Source organism: Lucilia cuprina, chromosome 4 (genome assembly GCF_022045245.1).
Source record: "Lucilia cuprina isolate Lc7/37 chromosome 4, ASM2204524v1, whole genome shotgun sequence".
Classification (NCBI taxonomy): domain Eukaryota; kingdom Metazoa; phylum Arthropoda; class Insecta; order Diptera; family Calliphoridae; genus Lucilia; species Lucilia cuprina.
In genome coordinates this window covers 19,882,494-19,899,265 of record NC_060952.1, presented here as the reverse complement: position 1 = coordinate 19,899,265, position 16,772 = coordinate 19,882,494, and the positions used below count along the sequence as shown (strand labels likewise).

The 16,772-nt window shown below is 31.7% G+C and overlaps 2 protein-coding genes across 6 annotated transcripts in view; one reads left to right on the top strand and one right to left on the bottom strand.

The window, feature by feature from the left end:
* Nucleotides 1–9,112, top strand: part of LOC111684255 (juvenile hormone esterase) — a 30,964-nt gene extending 21,852 nt beyond the window's left edge. For 3 of the 5 annotated variants that reach the window (XM_046950110.1, XM_046950109.1, XM_023446389.2), the window contains 6 exons: nucleotides 6,394–6,530; nucleotides 6,592–6,753; nucleotides 6,825–7,552; nucleotides 7,623–7,792; nucleotides 8,178–8,458; nucleotides 8,530–9,112. In XM_046950110.1, the coding sequence (XP_046806066.1) occupies nucleotides 6,394–6,530; nucleotides 6,592–6,753; nucleotides 6,825–7,552; nucleotides 7,623–7,792; nucleotides 8,178–8,458; nucleotides 8,530–8,722 (1,671 nt within the window). In that variant the 3' untranslated portion in view covers nucleotides 8,723–9,112. The remainder of the gene's footprint in view (nucleotides 1–6,393; nucleotides 6,531–6,591; nucleotides 6,754–6,824; nucleotides 7,553–7,622; nucleotides 7,793–8,177; nucleotides 8,459–8,529) is intronic. The other 2 variants (XM_046950111.1, XM_046950112.1) reach the window with 1 other exon arrangement.
* Nucleotides 8,316–12,891, bottom strand: LOC111684247 (DNA-directed RNA polymerase III subunit RPC3). Its single transcript, XM_023446380.2, has 8 exons — nucleotides 12,641–12,891; nucleotides 12,452–12,579; nucleotides 12,044–12,387; nucleotides 11,742–11,896; nucleotides 10,200–10,305; nucleotides 9,622–10,139; nucleotides 9,398–9,561; nucleotides 8,316–8,448 (listed from the first exon to the last, which is right to left on the bottom strand). The coding sequence occupies exons 1-8, from the start codon at nucleotides 12,785–12,787 to the stop codon at nucleotides 8,409–8,411; spliced, it is 1,602 nt and encodes a 533-aa protein (XP_023302148.2). The 5' UTR covers nucleotides 12,788–12,891; the 3' UTR covers nucleotides 8,316–8,408.
* Between the last annotated feature and the right edge of the window lie 3,881 nt (nucleotides 12,892–16,772).

The window sequence follows — 16,772 nt, the reverse complement described above, 5'->3', positions numbered from 1 at the left end:
TTCTCCCATTCTTCCGCAAAATGTTCTCAGGAATGTTAAAGTTCATTGTGCTAAATTTTAAAATTTTACCTCCAATAGTTTCCTAGATAAAATGACTTTTTAATTTAATTTATATGGGAGATATCACGCCCCTTAAATCCATTCCGCCAATTTGTTATCTCAATATTTACATGAATGTCAAAGAGTTCGTGAAAAAATTTTAAAATTTTGACTCTAATAGTTTCCCATATCTATGAATCACCAATATCCTTTTATGAAGGTCCGCCCATTATTCTTCTAAATACGCACATGGATGTTAATGGATTTTGTGCAAAATTTTAAGATTCTTTCCAGATAAACGAATTTTAATATTTAATTCATATGGGAGGTGCCATGCCCCTGTTGCTAGCCCGTTTACCTAAAGATCAGCTCTAACTTGTTCAATATGAAAACGAGCTGTTTTTTTTGTAAACAAGAAGAAGATAGCAGCTTCTGTGAAAGGTCACAAATTTCGATATCTTACAAACGGAATGATAAAATTAATATAATCCACATACTTTTTTGTTTGTGGACATATAAACAAATGCTATGTATACATGGTTGTTAGATCTTACAACGCGTTTTTAAACACTTTAAAGTAAAATTTTTTGAATGAGTGCTAATGCTTTGTATACACGGTTATTAGATCTTACAACGTTGGCAAATTACAAATTTTGTCTTCCAATATTGTCAGTAATGCCTCTTCTGACAATGTTGCAAAATAAAAATTGCACGTTCAGATGATTGTTACACATTTTCTGAACATTTTACTGACAACGTTGTAAGATCTGACAAACGTGTATCACGGCTTTAATCAAAATTTAAATTTCTACTTTAATGTTGAATATAAATTGAAAATTTGTTGGGAAATTAAGTAATTTCTTTGCAACATGTTAAAAAATGTTTTAAATTAAACAGCAACAATAATATTGAATACTTGATTTCGTTTATAAATAAGAAATAATTGAAAATATTTTTTCCTTAAACCAAAGTTTAAAACCCAACAGCAATTAGACGATGGTGGTGATGACGATGACCATAAAGCGTAAAATTTAAACAAAAAAAATTGAGCATTCATGCTACAAACTTGCAGTGAAGTCCAAACAAAATTAAAAATATTCGAATATAAAACAAAACAAGTTCATTAAGATGACCATGTTCATGTTTTTTTTGGGATTAGAAAATAAAATTTTACCATAAACGTTTGATAAGGCCTATAAGTAAAATGTTTTTTTCTTCGCCAAATATCAATTGGTAAAGATTTTCAATGATGGTGGTGACACCTGTCACTGACAACAGCCACTACTATACAACTGCATGGTTTGGTATTCTGTGTCAATGCCTTTATAAATAGTAGTACGTCAGTCAGACCATGCTGGTGTTTAGTTTTACGATCTTAGTAGTATAGTGTTTTAATACAATACTTACATTCATACTTATTTATCTAACAAAATTAGTTAAGTATAATAAATGATTGTACGAATATCGAACAGATGAGATCGTCGTCGACCGTAGACACAAGTAGTATTATTATGTATTTTAGATATTTAACCGTAAGCTTTTAATTTTAAAATACTGGTAGTGATACTGAACTGTTACTGGTTGCTAATATTCGTTTTCGTATACACTTAAACTTGCTCACCAAATATTATTTTAATGATTGAAGTTCAATACAGTTTTGTTGCACTTAAACAAAAAAAGATATATATAAAAATAATAAAAAACTGGTCAGAAAATTTGAAAAACCTGTCAGATTATGGATTGCATAAGTTTCAAGAGATTGTTGCCTAAGATTTACTTACATATGTTTTATTTATAATAACATACTAATTTGGCCTAATTTTAAGGAGAGATGCATTTTGAATTCTGGGATAAGATGCGTTTATGAATTGGCATATTTTTGAAACATCAATTTTTTAAGATTAAATAAATAAGACAATTCAAATAATCCTCAATACTTGACAACTTTTCCCCTGTAGTCTTTCGAATTCGTATTCACAGCTATTCTGCATTTCAATTCGAATCGAACCGTCGCTTAAATAACGACTTACAAAAACGTAGTTACGATCATAATGCAGAATACAAAGCATTGAAATGGAAATGCTTCTACTTTTTCTTACGATTACGTTTTTTGTTGGAATACCAATTTTCGATCGTTGAATGCGGAAACGTAATCGAAATGCAGAATAGGAGTGATTAATTTCCCTGTGTGTCGTTATCGAAACCGTTTGAAGATACTAAAATTTTCCACACAAAGTCAATGGAAACGTCTAAGGCCCATTTAACAACTTGACAATAATTAAATTAATTTTGACAAATCATGTGTATTGCTTTATGTCCCTAACTATTCAATAAAATTTTTGGATTTTATTGATTTAAAATAACAAAATTAGAAAAATCATGTCTAACAGAATTATTGATCCCGAAGTTTGGATCCCGAAATTATCTGGTGTATAAAGAAAAGTACTTTCAACAGATTGATATAAGCATGTTTGTAGCTATATTTTTGAATATGGATATAATTAAAAAAGATTCACAAAATACCAGTTGAGATTAGTCTTTCATCTTTTCAACTCAAAACGCTGGAAAGACTCATCGACTCACATATTAGGCAACGGCTAGAGAGCTCATCACGGCTTTCAACCAGTCAACATGCCTACCTTAAAGGACGATCTACTGAGACAGCTCTACATGAGGTTGTAAGAGTTATAGAAAGATCCCTCGAATTCAAACAATACACTATGGGAGCCTTCTTAGACATAGAAGGTGCCTTCAATAACGTAAATACTTCTGCAATTCAACAAGCTCTCGCTAATCTGGATGTTGAAGAATATATCAGCAACTGGTTGGTAACTATGTTGAAATCTAGAATTATTACTGCAAGTCTTGGTAACAGCGTTAAGTCCAAACGAGTTGAACGAGGCACACCTCAGGGCGGTGTAATCTCTCCACTACTTTGGCTTATCGTTGTTAATACGATTCTTAAGGAACTGGACAACAGAGGGATAAAGGTCGTTGCCTATGCGGACGACGTTGTGATACTGGTATCAGGAATGTTCCCAGACGTGATTAGCGATATTATGTCTGGTGCTCTGGTGCTACTCAGTAATTGGGCCACAGACAGTGGTCTAGGAGTAAATCCAAGTAAGACAGAACTGGTACTATTCACAACAAAGACCAAAATTCCAAGCTTCAACCTGCCACGGTTAAAAAACCGCGAAATCCCCTTATCAAACAATGCCAAATATCTAGGAACTATTCTAGACTCCAAATTATCATGGAAACTCAACATCCAGCACAGAGTCAAGAAGGCAACGGTCGCCTACTATACCTGTCGTAAGATGTTTGGAATGAAATGGGGACTTAGTCCCAACATAGTTAAATGGATGTACACAGCCATAGTACGTCCTATTCTTACATACGGATCTCTTGTATGGTGGACTTCAACTAAGAAGAAATTTGTTGTGGATCAACTATACAAAGTTCAGAGATCAGCATGCATTGGGATAACAGGTGCCATAAGAACTAGTCCTTCAGAAGCTCTGAACACTATATTGCATATCCTACCCATAGATCTGCACAAAATGACCATATCTGCTTGTAGCGCAGTAAGACTTAACTCATCCGGAAGTTGGATATCAAGAACATATGGACACGCTAAGATTTTAAGCTTGCTACCTCCAATCTTGAACCAACCATCCGACTATATTACCCCACACACGGACTTTGATAGAGTCTTCAAAGTCAGAGTTCCTTCCAGGAGCGAGTGGTGTAGAGGTAATCTACCGAGCGAATATACCACCAGAATCTTTACAGATGGTTCTAAAATGAACTGCGGCGTTGGTTCTGGTGTCTTTTGTGAAGAAGCTGGGGTAAGTATATCCCATCGTCTTCCCAACAACTGTAGTGTCTTTCAGGCTGAAATTTTTGCGATAAAGTCAGCCTGTAGGGTGTTACATGACCTCAATATTCGCGGCAACATAGGAATCTTTGTCGATAGTCAAGCGGCACTTCTCTCACTAAACTCTTATACTACTACTTCCTTATTAGTCAGACAATGCAAGAAGGATCTGTCAATGCTGGGTCGGCTGTCTGACATTACCCTTGTTTGGGTCCCTGCGCATAGGGACTACTACGGTAATGAACAGGCAGATGAGCTTGCAAGAACGGGATCTGCTCTTGATATCTCCGACGCCGTTCCAGTAGCAACTCCGTTAAGTTATATCAAGAGCAATATCCTCAGATTCTTTCTTCAAAAAGCTGAAAATAGATGGAATAACCTAGACACATGTAAAGGGGCCAAGTTATTGTGGCCCTCCTTCAATGAGAAACGCACAAGACACCTTATAAATCGAAGTAGGCGGGACATATCGAGGCTGATAGCAGTAATAACAGGACACTGGGTAATAGGCAGACACGCAAGTCGGCTTGGGCTCCCTTTCAATGATCACTGTCGCAGTTGCAAAGACAGGGAAAAGGAAGAAACGGTCTTCCATCTCCTCTGTGAATGCCCTGCTCTGGCCGTAAAGAGAAACCGCTTCCTTGGCAATTACTTCATATCTAACCTTGGCGAGATATCTGTCTTTAGGCTTAATGATAACCTCAGATTTCTCACAGCTACGGGCTGGATCTAATACTACAAATTCAACATCTGACGAGTGGAGTGGTCCGGTCAAAACGGGGTCTCTTTGATTCTACTTGACAGTTCGCGTGTAGTGAACTACCACGTAAACCAACCAACCAACCAGTTGAGAAAAGAAAAAGTTCCAAAAAGTGTTCTCTTAAAATGTTTATTCCATCAGGACCTTTTATAGATATCTGATTTTATGTTTAGGTTCGATAATTAAGAATATAAACAAGTGACAGTGTTATATACCCACCATCAAAACGTTTACCATTTACCGTAAAAGAAATGCTCCCCTATAAACATCAGAGTGATAATTGGAATATGGATTAAGTCAATTATGGACTGAGCTCTTTTGAAATAACAAAATATTAATTTTTTTAAACAAAATATTTTTTTTGATTCTTATACCGAATTTCATCGCTATACTCGCATTTTTGGGACGGTAATGAGTGTTAAAATCATTTTCTCAAGGGGACCTTATATGCGGTGTAGGGTAAATTATTGACCGATCCTCAAAAAAATTTGCTAGAAAGATTTTGGCTCTTATGAAACCTATTTATGTCGAATTTCATCGTTATACTCCTGCTTTTAAAGCCGTTATGCTTGTTAAAGCTGTTTTTTTTGGAGATCCACTTGTATGGGTGCTATCCGAAGAAGTGGACCGATATTCATTTTCAATTCTAAACAAACCATAGCAATAGAGAATATTTATGGGAAATTTCAACTGTCTAGCTTCTCCCCTGTGGTCACTATCGTGATTTCAACAGACGGACGGAGATGGCTAGATCGATCGAAGGACCCAGAATATATATACTTTTATGGGTATATGACCAATATTTCGATGTGTTACAAACGGAACAAAATCAATATACCCCCATTAATTTTACTCATATCTCCGTTTTTTATGAACCAATTTTGCTAATTATAAGTAACGATGGACATGACTAAATATGTGTCAAAAAAAAATTTTGCAAAAAACATTTTTGAAATCTCCATATTGCAATTGATCATAAAAATCTTATCAGAACTTTTAAAAATGTCGACTTTTTTAAATCTATTTTACTTTAGAATTTAGAACTTTAAAACGTTTCCCTGAAAAGTACGTCTCCACTATTTAAAGGTACTTGAAATATATATGGACTTATATTGTCAGAAAATTATATAGAAATTACAAACAGAATGAGAAACTTATGTATGTCTACATATCTGACGAAGGTGAAGGGTATAACATGAAGAAATTTTAGTTTAAATGCGTATGAATGTTTGCCCTCCAAAAACTAAATTTCGGCAAGTTTCATTTCCAGTTTTTGCAAAACTAAATTCATATTGATGCATAACACTTAACACTTATAAAATATTAGAATCTATGTGGTTATCAAAAAGACCACTCCTTAGAGACCTTCAAGCAACAGGTGAATAACAACATTTGTTTCAAGTGGACATAATTGCGCTAAAAAGTAAAACTAACAAATTAATAACACATATAAATCAAAAACCTACTAAATAATTTAAAATATCATTTATTTTGAGAAGTGTGTTTTTTGGCAAAGATATTCTAACAAGATGCTAAACAATTTTAGAACTTTAGCTAACTTTTAAACATTTTAACCAAATAACCGTGTCAAGGTGTTTGCAAAACAACAATAAAACTGAAAAAAATTTAATATTTTTGGCAAATAACAGAAAGCTACAAACAGACACTAGATATTAGAATATTAACAGTTTAACATACATTTCTACATTTACAGAAAGATACGCAGGTGGTAGTGACAACATCGGCGGGAAAAGTAAGGGGACGTTTTCAAAAATATCGTTCTGGTGAACGCGGTGGCTATTATAGTTTCAAAGGCATACGTTATGGACAAGCACCAGTGGGCGATAGAAGGTAGTTAAATTAATATTATTTTGATAAATGTATATATAATTATATAAACTTATTTTTATAGATTCCGTGCTGCAGAACCAGAAAAAAGTTGGTCGGGCATAAGAGATGCCTCAAGAGAGGGCAATAGTTGTCCCCATAAAAATATGATTTTAGATACATTTAAAGGTAATGAAGATTGTTTGTTTATAAATGTCTTTACCGCCAAATTGCCAAAGGGAGAATAGTAAGTTTTATTGATTTTTTCGCCCCAAATAGAACAGTTTTAAATAATGTTAAAATTTATAATTATTTCAGTAATCCACAGTTCCCCGTAATGGTTTGGCTACATGGTGGTGGTTATTCTTTTGGTTCTGGAAACACCTTTTTATATGGTCCTGACTATTTAGTAGCAGAAAATGTTGTATTGGTGACTTTAAATTACAGATTAGGACCTTTGGGTTTTTTGACGGCAGGTCCTGATGCTCCCGGTAATCAGGGATTAAAAGATCAAATTTTGGCCTTAAAATGGGTGCGAGATAATATAGCCGCCTTCGGAGGAGATCCTAATCAAGTAACTGTTTTTGGTGAATCGGCTGGTGCTTCTTCGGTACAAATGTTATTACTATCACCTTTAGCTAAAGGACTATTTCAACGAGCCATTTCTGAAAGTGGTTCGGCTTTAAATCCTTGGTCTATGGGTGAAAATTCAGTGGCCAGAGCTGCTAGATTAGCTGCAAATTTAGGTTATGTTGGTGCTAATAATACAGAAGATATTTTGGAATTCCTAAGAAGAGCTCCTGCCATGAAACTAGTGGAGGCAGCACCTACAACTCTAACCGAAGAAGATTTTAGAAATAATATTGGTTTACCCTTTGTTCCTGTCGTTGAGGGTTATTGGAATAAGGAGGGAGAGAAAAATGTCTACTATGAAGCACCATTTATAACCGAATCCCCACAAGAGTCGTATAGAAAACAGAAATTCCATAAAAATATTCCATATTTGACGGGCTATAATACACATGAGGCCATGTTGTTTATAAGACGTAAGTTTGGAAATTTTACACATTTAAAATATTAATAAAAATATCTTTTAAATGTTTTGTTTTTATTTAGGTTTACGTAAAAATCCCCAACTATTGCAAATTATAGAAAATGATTTTGAACGTTTGGTTCCCCACGATCTCAATGTTACAGACCAAAGACCCCGCGTCAGTCGGGATATACGTCAGTTCTATTTAGGCTCAAAACAAGTTGGTATTGAGTCGGTTGATGAAATGATAGCGGTAAGTGATTTTATAAAAAAGTGAAGCCATTTATGTAGAATTTGGAGGTACGGTTGTATGAATGGAACGTTTTCCATTATTTTCAATTCTTAAAAGGAGAATTGATATATTAAATTGAAAATTGCGACCTGCAACGTGAGCACATGGTTTACATGAACACACAGACGGGCGGACGGTCATTGTTAAATCGACTTAAAAAGTGATACTGAGCCGATTAGTATGTAAACATTAGGGAACAAATTTTTTTGGTGTTACAAACATCACCACAACATTTTAATTCCGCATCACCAATAAAAGTTTTCCTAATGCTAAGTCTTTATACATTTTCTAGACTTTTTTCTTGTTATGTGTTTTTTCTATTATAACAATTTCATTTTTTTTTCAGTTACTTACCGATTTAATGTTCCTGCAAGGTATAAGACGTACAGCTAGAAATCATGCAAAATATGGCAATGCTCCTGTCTATATGTATCGCTTTTCATTCGATGGTGCTTTGGGATTATATAAACGAATGTTAGGCCTTCAACGACCGGGTGTATGTCACGGTGATGAAATGGGTTATTTATTCAAATTTGGTTTCTTTAATTTAAGTTTAGATCCAAAATCTATGGAAGTCCTAGTCAAAAATCGTATGGTGCGAATGTGGACAAATTTCGCTAAATATGGGTAAAATGAAAAAGAAAAAAAAAGAAAATTTTATAAGAACTGATTTTAATTTATGATTGTTTATATTTTAGTAATCCCACCCCACAACATATAGATGATAATTTACTTACCACCACTTGGCAGCCTATCAATCCCAATGATGTTATGCAAAATTTAAATTATATGGATATAACAACAAATCTTGAAATGAAAACAAATCCGGAAACTGAACGGCAACAATTTTGGGATTATATGTATGAGCATTACAATGGTAATGCCATGTAGTTTAAATTCCACATATACATAATCATACATATAGTACATAATAACATAAATACATACACATTTTGTTAAACATAATACATTTTAAATAAAATGAAACCGACAACACCATCATTACATTCTACTTTCGCAAAAACATACACACACTAAATATTTAAAACAAAAACTTTTTAGAACAATTTTTCTATTTAGCAACAACAAAAAAACTATTATAAAGAAACAATTTGTTATAGTTTTTTTTAATAGTTTTTGTTACTAAATACAGCCAATAATTAACCTAAAAAAAATATTTTTCTCTTCTAAATCATTTGCCATTTTTATGAAAAACAAAAATAATCAAACATTTAACAGTGGGTGTTTGTTTTTTAACATTTCACAAAATAATTTTAGTTTAGTTTTAGTTTATAACATAATTATTTTTTATATTTACATAATATGTTATTTTTTTATTTAAGTTCTTCTTTGAATATAAAAAAAGCATTTAATAAGTTATTGTTATTGTAATCATTGTAAATAGTCAAAGAAAAAAAATATGTATACAAAATATTACAAATTGTTTTTAACATGTTCACATATTTGTTTAAATTATTTCCAAATAATATGTTGTTTAATATAAACGTTTTTTTATACATGTAATAAAATTGAAAATTAAACAAAATTAATTATGTTTTTAGTTACTTTTTAGCATTTGCTAAAGTAGGCAATTGTGAGGAGTGATAGAGATACATTTGTAATAAGAATATAGTATCGTCTAATGTTAGTTCAGCTTTCGATAAAGTTTTTATACGAGTCTTAACTTTATCAAGTATTTCACGTTCTGGTGGTGTTAAAGTTTCAAGTATCTAGAAAAATAAATTACAATTATTATTTTTTAATAATGAAAATTTTTCCATATGGCTTACCTCTGCTATATATTCCTCCGATTCTCCTCTTTCTTTCATAGTTGCCACAATACTGTCTAATTTTTGAGATTTTTCTATTAAACGTTTATGCTCATTTTTCTCATAATTTGAACGTGTTATGTCATTATACAAAGCCTTATAACAAATATCCAATAACATTTTGCTAATCTGTTTATGTTTTAAATAAAATAAATAAAACGCCTTAGCCGGACCACTACCACCACCTCCTGCTTTACGTATAGTTTTGATTTGCAAAAATTGTTCTTGAAATAGATTATATGAAAGTAATTTTGCTTCCTTGGCTGGTATCATGGCTTCTTTTTGCAAATCTTCTTGTTCTATATATTTTTTCACTCGAACTACACGAAATATTCGTGAAGCCTTTGAACCAAACCTTTCGGTTATAACATTTTCAATACATGCTAAAGCTAAGTTCTCAAATGCCAATGACATATCGACCACATATTGGCCACCACCCATTTCACCTATTTTACGTATGAAACCAAGGGAGTCGTCAGCTGAAAGAGGAATTTAATCAGGAGATAGAAGAAGTTATATATTTAAAATGGTTTATATACCTATAGATGCCACATATTGCTCCAAATGTCGAACTAAATCCAAATTGCTGGAATTTTTCTCAGCATATTGTTTGACTTCAACAACAGTAAAAGGATTCGAATATTGCTAGAATATAAGAAAAATATATATTTTTAATTTAACATGAAAATCTATATCACTTTGAATCACTCATATATCTAAAAAAAACTATTATTTATGAAAAACACATTCCAAAATACAAAGGACATATTAATTCAATAAATGTATTTATTCGAAAATGGGTATCGATCATATTTCTTTTTGGTGTCACATTCGGTAGACTCCTTCGTCTTCCGCGAACACCACTGCAATCTACAAAAAGAGGTGAAGTACAAACAAGTTTATCAAGTCTCTAATCGGCAGCACTTGAAGAATGGGTAAAGAAACCTTGTCATATAAGTATCAAACGATTGGAAAGTCAGTGGTAAACTACGAAACGCCTTAAGTAAGCGACACACTATGGAAGATGCTTTAAAGCTGTCATGGAACATAACATCATGTTGTCAAATGTCAGGAAAGATCTTCGTCTGTATGAAAACAACTGGATGACATACATAATGAAAGCTCATACAAAAATACTATATAAAAATACAATACAAAATCTATCACGTCATACTAGAGTGGTATTGGCACAATTAAGTTCGGGTTGGGGTTCCCGTTTAAAATCATACTGGTCGAGAATAAAAGAAACCAGAGAAGATCTCTGTCCTACGTGTGGCGCAATGTTCAACGCCCTTTTATTTGTAGGGCAAGTCCAACTCAACTAGAACCTGATTCCATTTGGACTCAGCCTTTAGATGCAGCTCGTCTACTGGGTTTAATTTTAACTAATTTGAATAATCAAATCGAAGAAAAAGGAGAGGAGGAAATAATTTGTTACTATTAACATTTCAGGTATTGCTACTACAATAACAACAGCGAACAAAATATAACATCCTATTTACAATAATTCTAAATACTTTGCCACATTACCAACGGTAGCAGTCGACATCATGACATCTTCTACGGAAGTCGTTCTATAAAAGGTTAATATTTCTCGCACGCGCACCTATTTTACAGTAGTTAGTAGTCGTATATTAACCCCTGAAGGCCTCAACAAACTTTAAGACCTTATACCATTATAAGGTTTCCAGGTCTGTCTAGATGATCAGCAAGTGGTCAGGGATGCTCATTAATTTTGAAAGAATAAATGATAAATGAAATATCAACAATTGTTTAAACACCTTTAATATGTAGGCGAGCAACAGCCTTCGATAGTGTATCCGCAATGCTGTTTATATGTCCCGGTACACAGAGAAGATCTAGGTTCAAAAGGTTGAATTGATTTTAATATGAAATATTCAAAAATTAAATTCGTAAAAATACAAGATAATTATATATTTCTGATTAATCATTACTCTTCTCAAAATTCGATGGTTCATATAAAAATGTTAAAATATAAAGTCGCTTATAAATCATACAAAAGCCCATTAAAAGTCGCTCGATCTATGATCATAAATAGTTTTATGAATCTAAAAACTTACTCTTTGCCAAGGATCTGTTCTTTCATACATTTGTTTTAATATGTATCGGAAACATTCAGCTGCACTAGCTCCCAGTTTTCGTTCAATGGCACCTATCATGATGGCATCACGAAAGTCTTGATGAAAACGGCTAAAATTTATTTGCCAATAAAAATCTGAAACAAATAAAGAAATAAATTGTTTAAATAGTGAAAACTTTCAACTTATACAGAATTGTTTCTTTAGCATCTTATAATGGTAAAGAAAAGTATAGGAGTTGAATATAGATTGGTTTTAAATCCGAAAATACTTTTATAACTTACGTGCATCTTTTGCTTGAGTTGCCGGTATAGTACCGGACTGTATTTTCAATAATGTTGGTATATCGATATCCGGTGGAAAGAATAAATCATAAGGTTCAATATTAAACTTTGGCACCGGGTCGGGTTCACCTTCGGACGGCACTAGCATTGGCAGTTTTATCAAATAGTTGTCCTTAATCATCGTAACAAATGTATCACGTATGGTTTCTAATTTTTCATTGATCTCATTGTTGGAAACACATTTCAAAATGACATTAGAGGCGGTTTGAGATCCACTATGTAGCAGTTCTTCAGCGATAGCAGCTCCAACGGAACCATATTTTGTTTGTATTAGATGAACATATCTTAAATATGATAAGTTTTCAAGTAAATATTTATTATTCAGATAGTTAGACAATAATATATTACCTGGAGTATCTGAGGATATACAAAATTTCATCACGTTTCAAAGAATATTCGGCCACAAAGGGATTTGATTCACTGGGTTGGAATTTTATTAACTGATACTTTATCAAAATACCCAATGCTGTAGATACCTTGTAAATTAAAGAATTATATATCAATATTTTTATTAATATTTTAAATTTCCTTTTTTACTTCTCTTCTAGTTAAATTGGAAGTTTTCACCAAGTTACTCAGTGTCCTGGCATTTGCACCAAATAAACAGTCACCCACTATTTGCACTGTTTCACCAAAACATTGTTTCAATATCACTGAACATAAATTACCATAATCTATAGACATTTTTTGCTTAATTTTATTTTTAATAAATAATTTTGTTTTGAATAAAATATAAACAAAAAGTGCACGTTCAAAAATAAATACACTTTGGCACGTTCTCTAGTTTTGTAGAGTAGCCAGATTATGTATGTATGTTCTAAAATATACTAAACAGCTGTTAAAGTAGCAGCTTCTTATTTAGCCAAGGGTTACCACTAACATATTTTAAAATTCATTTGAATTGTTCAAAAATTAATATTAGTATTAAATTAACTAAAAACTAAGGAAAACATAATAAATTTTATTATATATAATTAAAATTATTAATTTTTCTACGCGTAATTCATGAACACTGTCTTATCGACTTTATGATATAAGATAAATTCAACGAATAATTTGAACAGTACTAAATATATATGCATGTTATTATATTTTTGTAATTATTCATGGTAATACAGTGCTTGACACGATACATTTAGGAAGAAATACAGCATACTTATAGGGTCGCAAATCCAATTACCTTAAAAAAAGTTGACAACAGTAATCATGGTGGGTTAATTTTTTTTATTCACCACTCTTTTATTTACCACGTTTTTCTATTATTGAGTAAATATTGTAGATATGTAACGAGATTTAACATTCGTCTATTCGACTTTCACTTAATATATTAAAAATTAAAATGATTTTAGAAAAAATTACGTTAAAAAAAACCTCGCTTGTAACTTGAAGCGTAGAATGCGAAGAAGGTGTAATGTTTTGAAGCGAAGACACGTGGTGGGCATCTCCGGCGTTATGGTTTCAAAATAACACGATATCCTAAAAACCTGATGTAATGGACAGTGTTGCCAACATTGGTCAAGCAAAACGCGCGCAAAAAAATTAAAAAGGGGTAAAAAAGCGTAATTTTCTAACTGAAAATGGGTAAAAAAGCACTAACGTTTTTTCAGTCAAATATTGTTTATTTTAATAAAAATTGCACATTATTTCGCTCATTTCGTACAAGACTCCAAAATTCGTTTTTTAGAACATTGGGCTGCAAAACAAAACATGCGTCATACTAAAGTCTTTCACCGGTGTGAGTTAGATTTTTAGTAACGTAAGAACTAAAACTAATGTTTGACGAATATTAGATAAATAAGATGAGAATTTTAAAAATAGTAAAATGTCATTAAACATTCAAACTGACAGGCACACTACCAACTGGCCAACCGATGTACCCACACCCAAATTGTAAAATTTTACAAAACTTATGAAATATATTTTTTTTTCAAAATCTATATATATATTATTTTTAAGTTTTTTGAGTTCTGGAAAAATTGTTAATTTCACTGATAGTGAATAAAATAACTTATTTTAAAGTATTTTGAATATTTTGTTTTTTTGTTTTTGAAGAATATTTGCTTTTGTACATAGATTTTGTTTTGTTGGTCAGTTATAGACCAATCGTCATAAAATTCGGCATAAAGAATTATAATAAAAATATTTTTATTGCGAGTACAACGATGAAGTAATCATGGAGGCTTTATATATGAGGGATAGATTCAATTGTGTAAAAAAATTATATAAAACTTATTTTTGTCAATTTTCATCGCTGTACTCATATTTTTAAGGGGACCTTAATAGGGGTAGGGTACGTAACCGATAAATCCGAATTAAATTCGGTAGGAAGATTACATTTGTATAAAAGTAGTTTATTTCGAATTTCTCCGCTAAACACGTATTTTTAAGTCAGTAATGAGCGTTGAAATCAATTTTTGAAGGTGACCATATGTGGGGGTAGATCAATTATGGACCGATTGCCGTAAAATTTGCTAGAGAGATTTTGGCTTATATAAAACATATTTATGTCGAATATTTTTAAGTCGGTAATGAGTATTAATGTCATTTGGTAGAGAAATTTTGATGCATATAAAAATTTGTGGAAAAATTTAACTCGTTTGCTCTTTACGTTCTAACCCTATCGTGCTTTCAACAGACAGACGGACGGACAGATGAACAGACGGATGGACATGGTTAGATCGCCTTAGAATTTAATAAGGACCCAAAATATATACGACCAATGTGTTACAAACGGAGTGACAAAATCAATATACCCCACTCATCTTGGGTATATGTTGGGTATAAAAAGCACTAAATGCACTGTCATAAAATTAGAAAGCACCACTTTAGTGCCTTTTTGAAGAAAGGCACCATGAGCAAAATTTTCCGCGTTTGGCACACCAAAAAGCACCGCAAATAGTGCTAAAAGCACTAAGTTGGCAACACTGGTAATGGATAAGAGGTCAGATACGGATTTAGCGCTACTTAATTCTTTAGAAAAGTATAATTTGGTTTCTGGGTTTCGACTTTTGTTATTTATTAAAATTTAATATCAAGTTCACACGAAGAATTCGCTTTATCGTAAAAGTTTAGTTTAAGCATTTTGTTTACTTGAGGAAATATCTGAAAATCTGTTTCGTAACTATTTAACGTTGGGGACATTGTGGTATAACTGTCAGCGGTTTCTTTAAAAAGTCGACAACTTTTAAAAGTAGGGTTCTATAGTTGAAACGAAGAGTCGACTTTTTGCATTTTATGAAAAGTCGACTTTTCGACTTTCGACTTTTTGCATTTATTTAAAAGTCGACTTTTCGATTTTTTTTCGTTTAATTAAAAGTCGATTTTTCGACTTTTAATATTTTATAAATAGTCGACTTCTCGACTTTTCCCGACTTTTTTTGACTTTTTCTGACAATTTCGACTTTTGGACTTTTTCCGACTATTTTCGACTTTTTCCGACTTTCGACTATATTCGACTTTTTAAATGTTTTCGATTTTTTTCCGACCAATTTTTTACTTTTTTCGAGTTTTTCCGACCATTTTAAAGTTTTTGACTTTTTTCCACTTTTTTAAAATTTTCAACTATTTTTGACTTGCTTCTCCAATTTTCGACTTTTTCCGACTTTTTGACTTTTTTCGACCTTTTTCGACTCTTCGACTTTACGACTTTTTTCATAGACGATAGTCGAGTTATCGACTTTTTTGGAACAAAATAGTCGACTTCGACTTTTCGACTTTTTTCGATTATTCGAAAGTCGATTTATAGAACCCTAGTAGTTATTTGGTAAAATATAAAATTTTAAGTCTGGCAACATTTATGTTTTAAGAAAATAGGAAATGAAAAGTCTAAACCTAGAATTAAAATAAGTTGTGTATAATGATTTTGGCTAGTTATTATTCTTATTTTATTGTTTAAATAATATTTTCTACAAAAAAACGGCATATTAATTAAATCACGAATATTTTAATTAAAATTTCTAAATTCAATCATATCCGCTTTCACCACATTTTTTATTTAATATGTACTCATATTTGTTTGCAGAACAGTATTAAATTAAAAATTTAAAAAATAGCTAAAACAAAGTATTTAACAATTTTTAATAATTTCGCTGTTACTTCATAAATAAAAATTGTATAAAAAACTCTATTTTGAAGATAAATATACTTTCTATATAGCATTAAAATATAACACCATATACATATAAACGTAGTATATGTATAGTATATAAGAACAACTAGGTAAATATGTAGTAAAGCTTATATAAAAATGTAGACATTTATGTAAAGAAATTTCTTAAATTTGTGTGTACGGCATGATGTGTCATGTCTTATTAATAATAAGTTTGTACAAAGTACATACTTGTCATTTGCTAATTACAAAAAATAAAGGTCGTTTTTATAAAGAATATTTAAACTTGTAATTTTTTTTATTTAAAAGCTTATATAAGAAAAAATATAGACTTTCTTTTGCTTAATTTGTTATAATTGCAGAAACTAAGTTTAAAAAGAAATAAAATAACACGTGCTATAATTGTGACTTATAGACGAATTGAAATTTAATACTTCAAAAAAAGTAATAGTAACCTAAACCTTGAACTTAATGAAATGTATAATTTTGTGTGTCTAACAATTGAATTAAAAATCTACATAAAATTCTCATAAATGAAATTAAACACAAAACTAGCGAATA

Bases quoted from the DNA above. Each gene is read 5' to 3' on its own strand.
- LOC111684247 (XM_023446380.2), bottom strand. From the start codon at position 12,787: ATGTCTATAGATTATGGTAATTTATGTTCAGTGATATTGAAACAATGT. The intron at 10,306-11,741 runs GTAAGTTTTTAG...CTTATATTCTAG, and splicing joins GAACAGATCCTTGGCAAAGA to CAATATTCGAATCCTTTTAC. The intron at 9,562-9,621 runs GTAAGCCATATG...TTATTTTTCTAG, and splicing joins CGGAGGAATATATAGCAGAG to ATACTTGAAACTTTAACACC.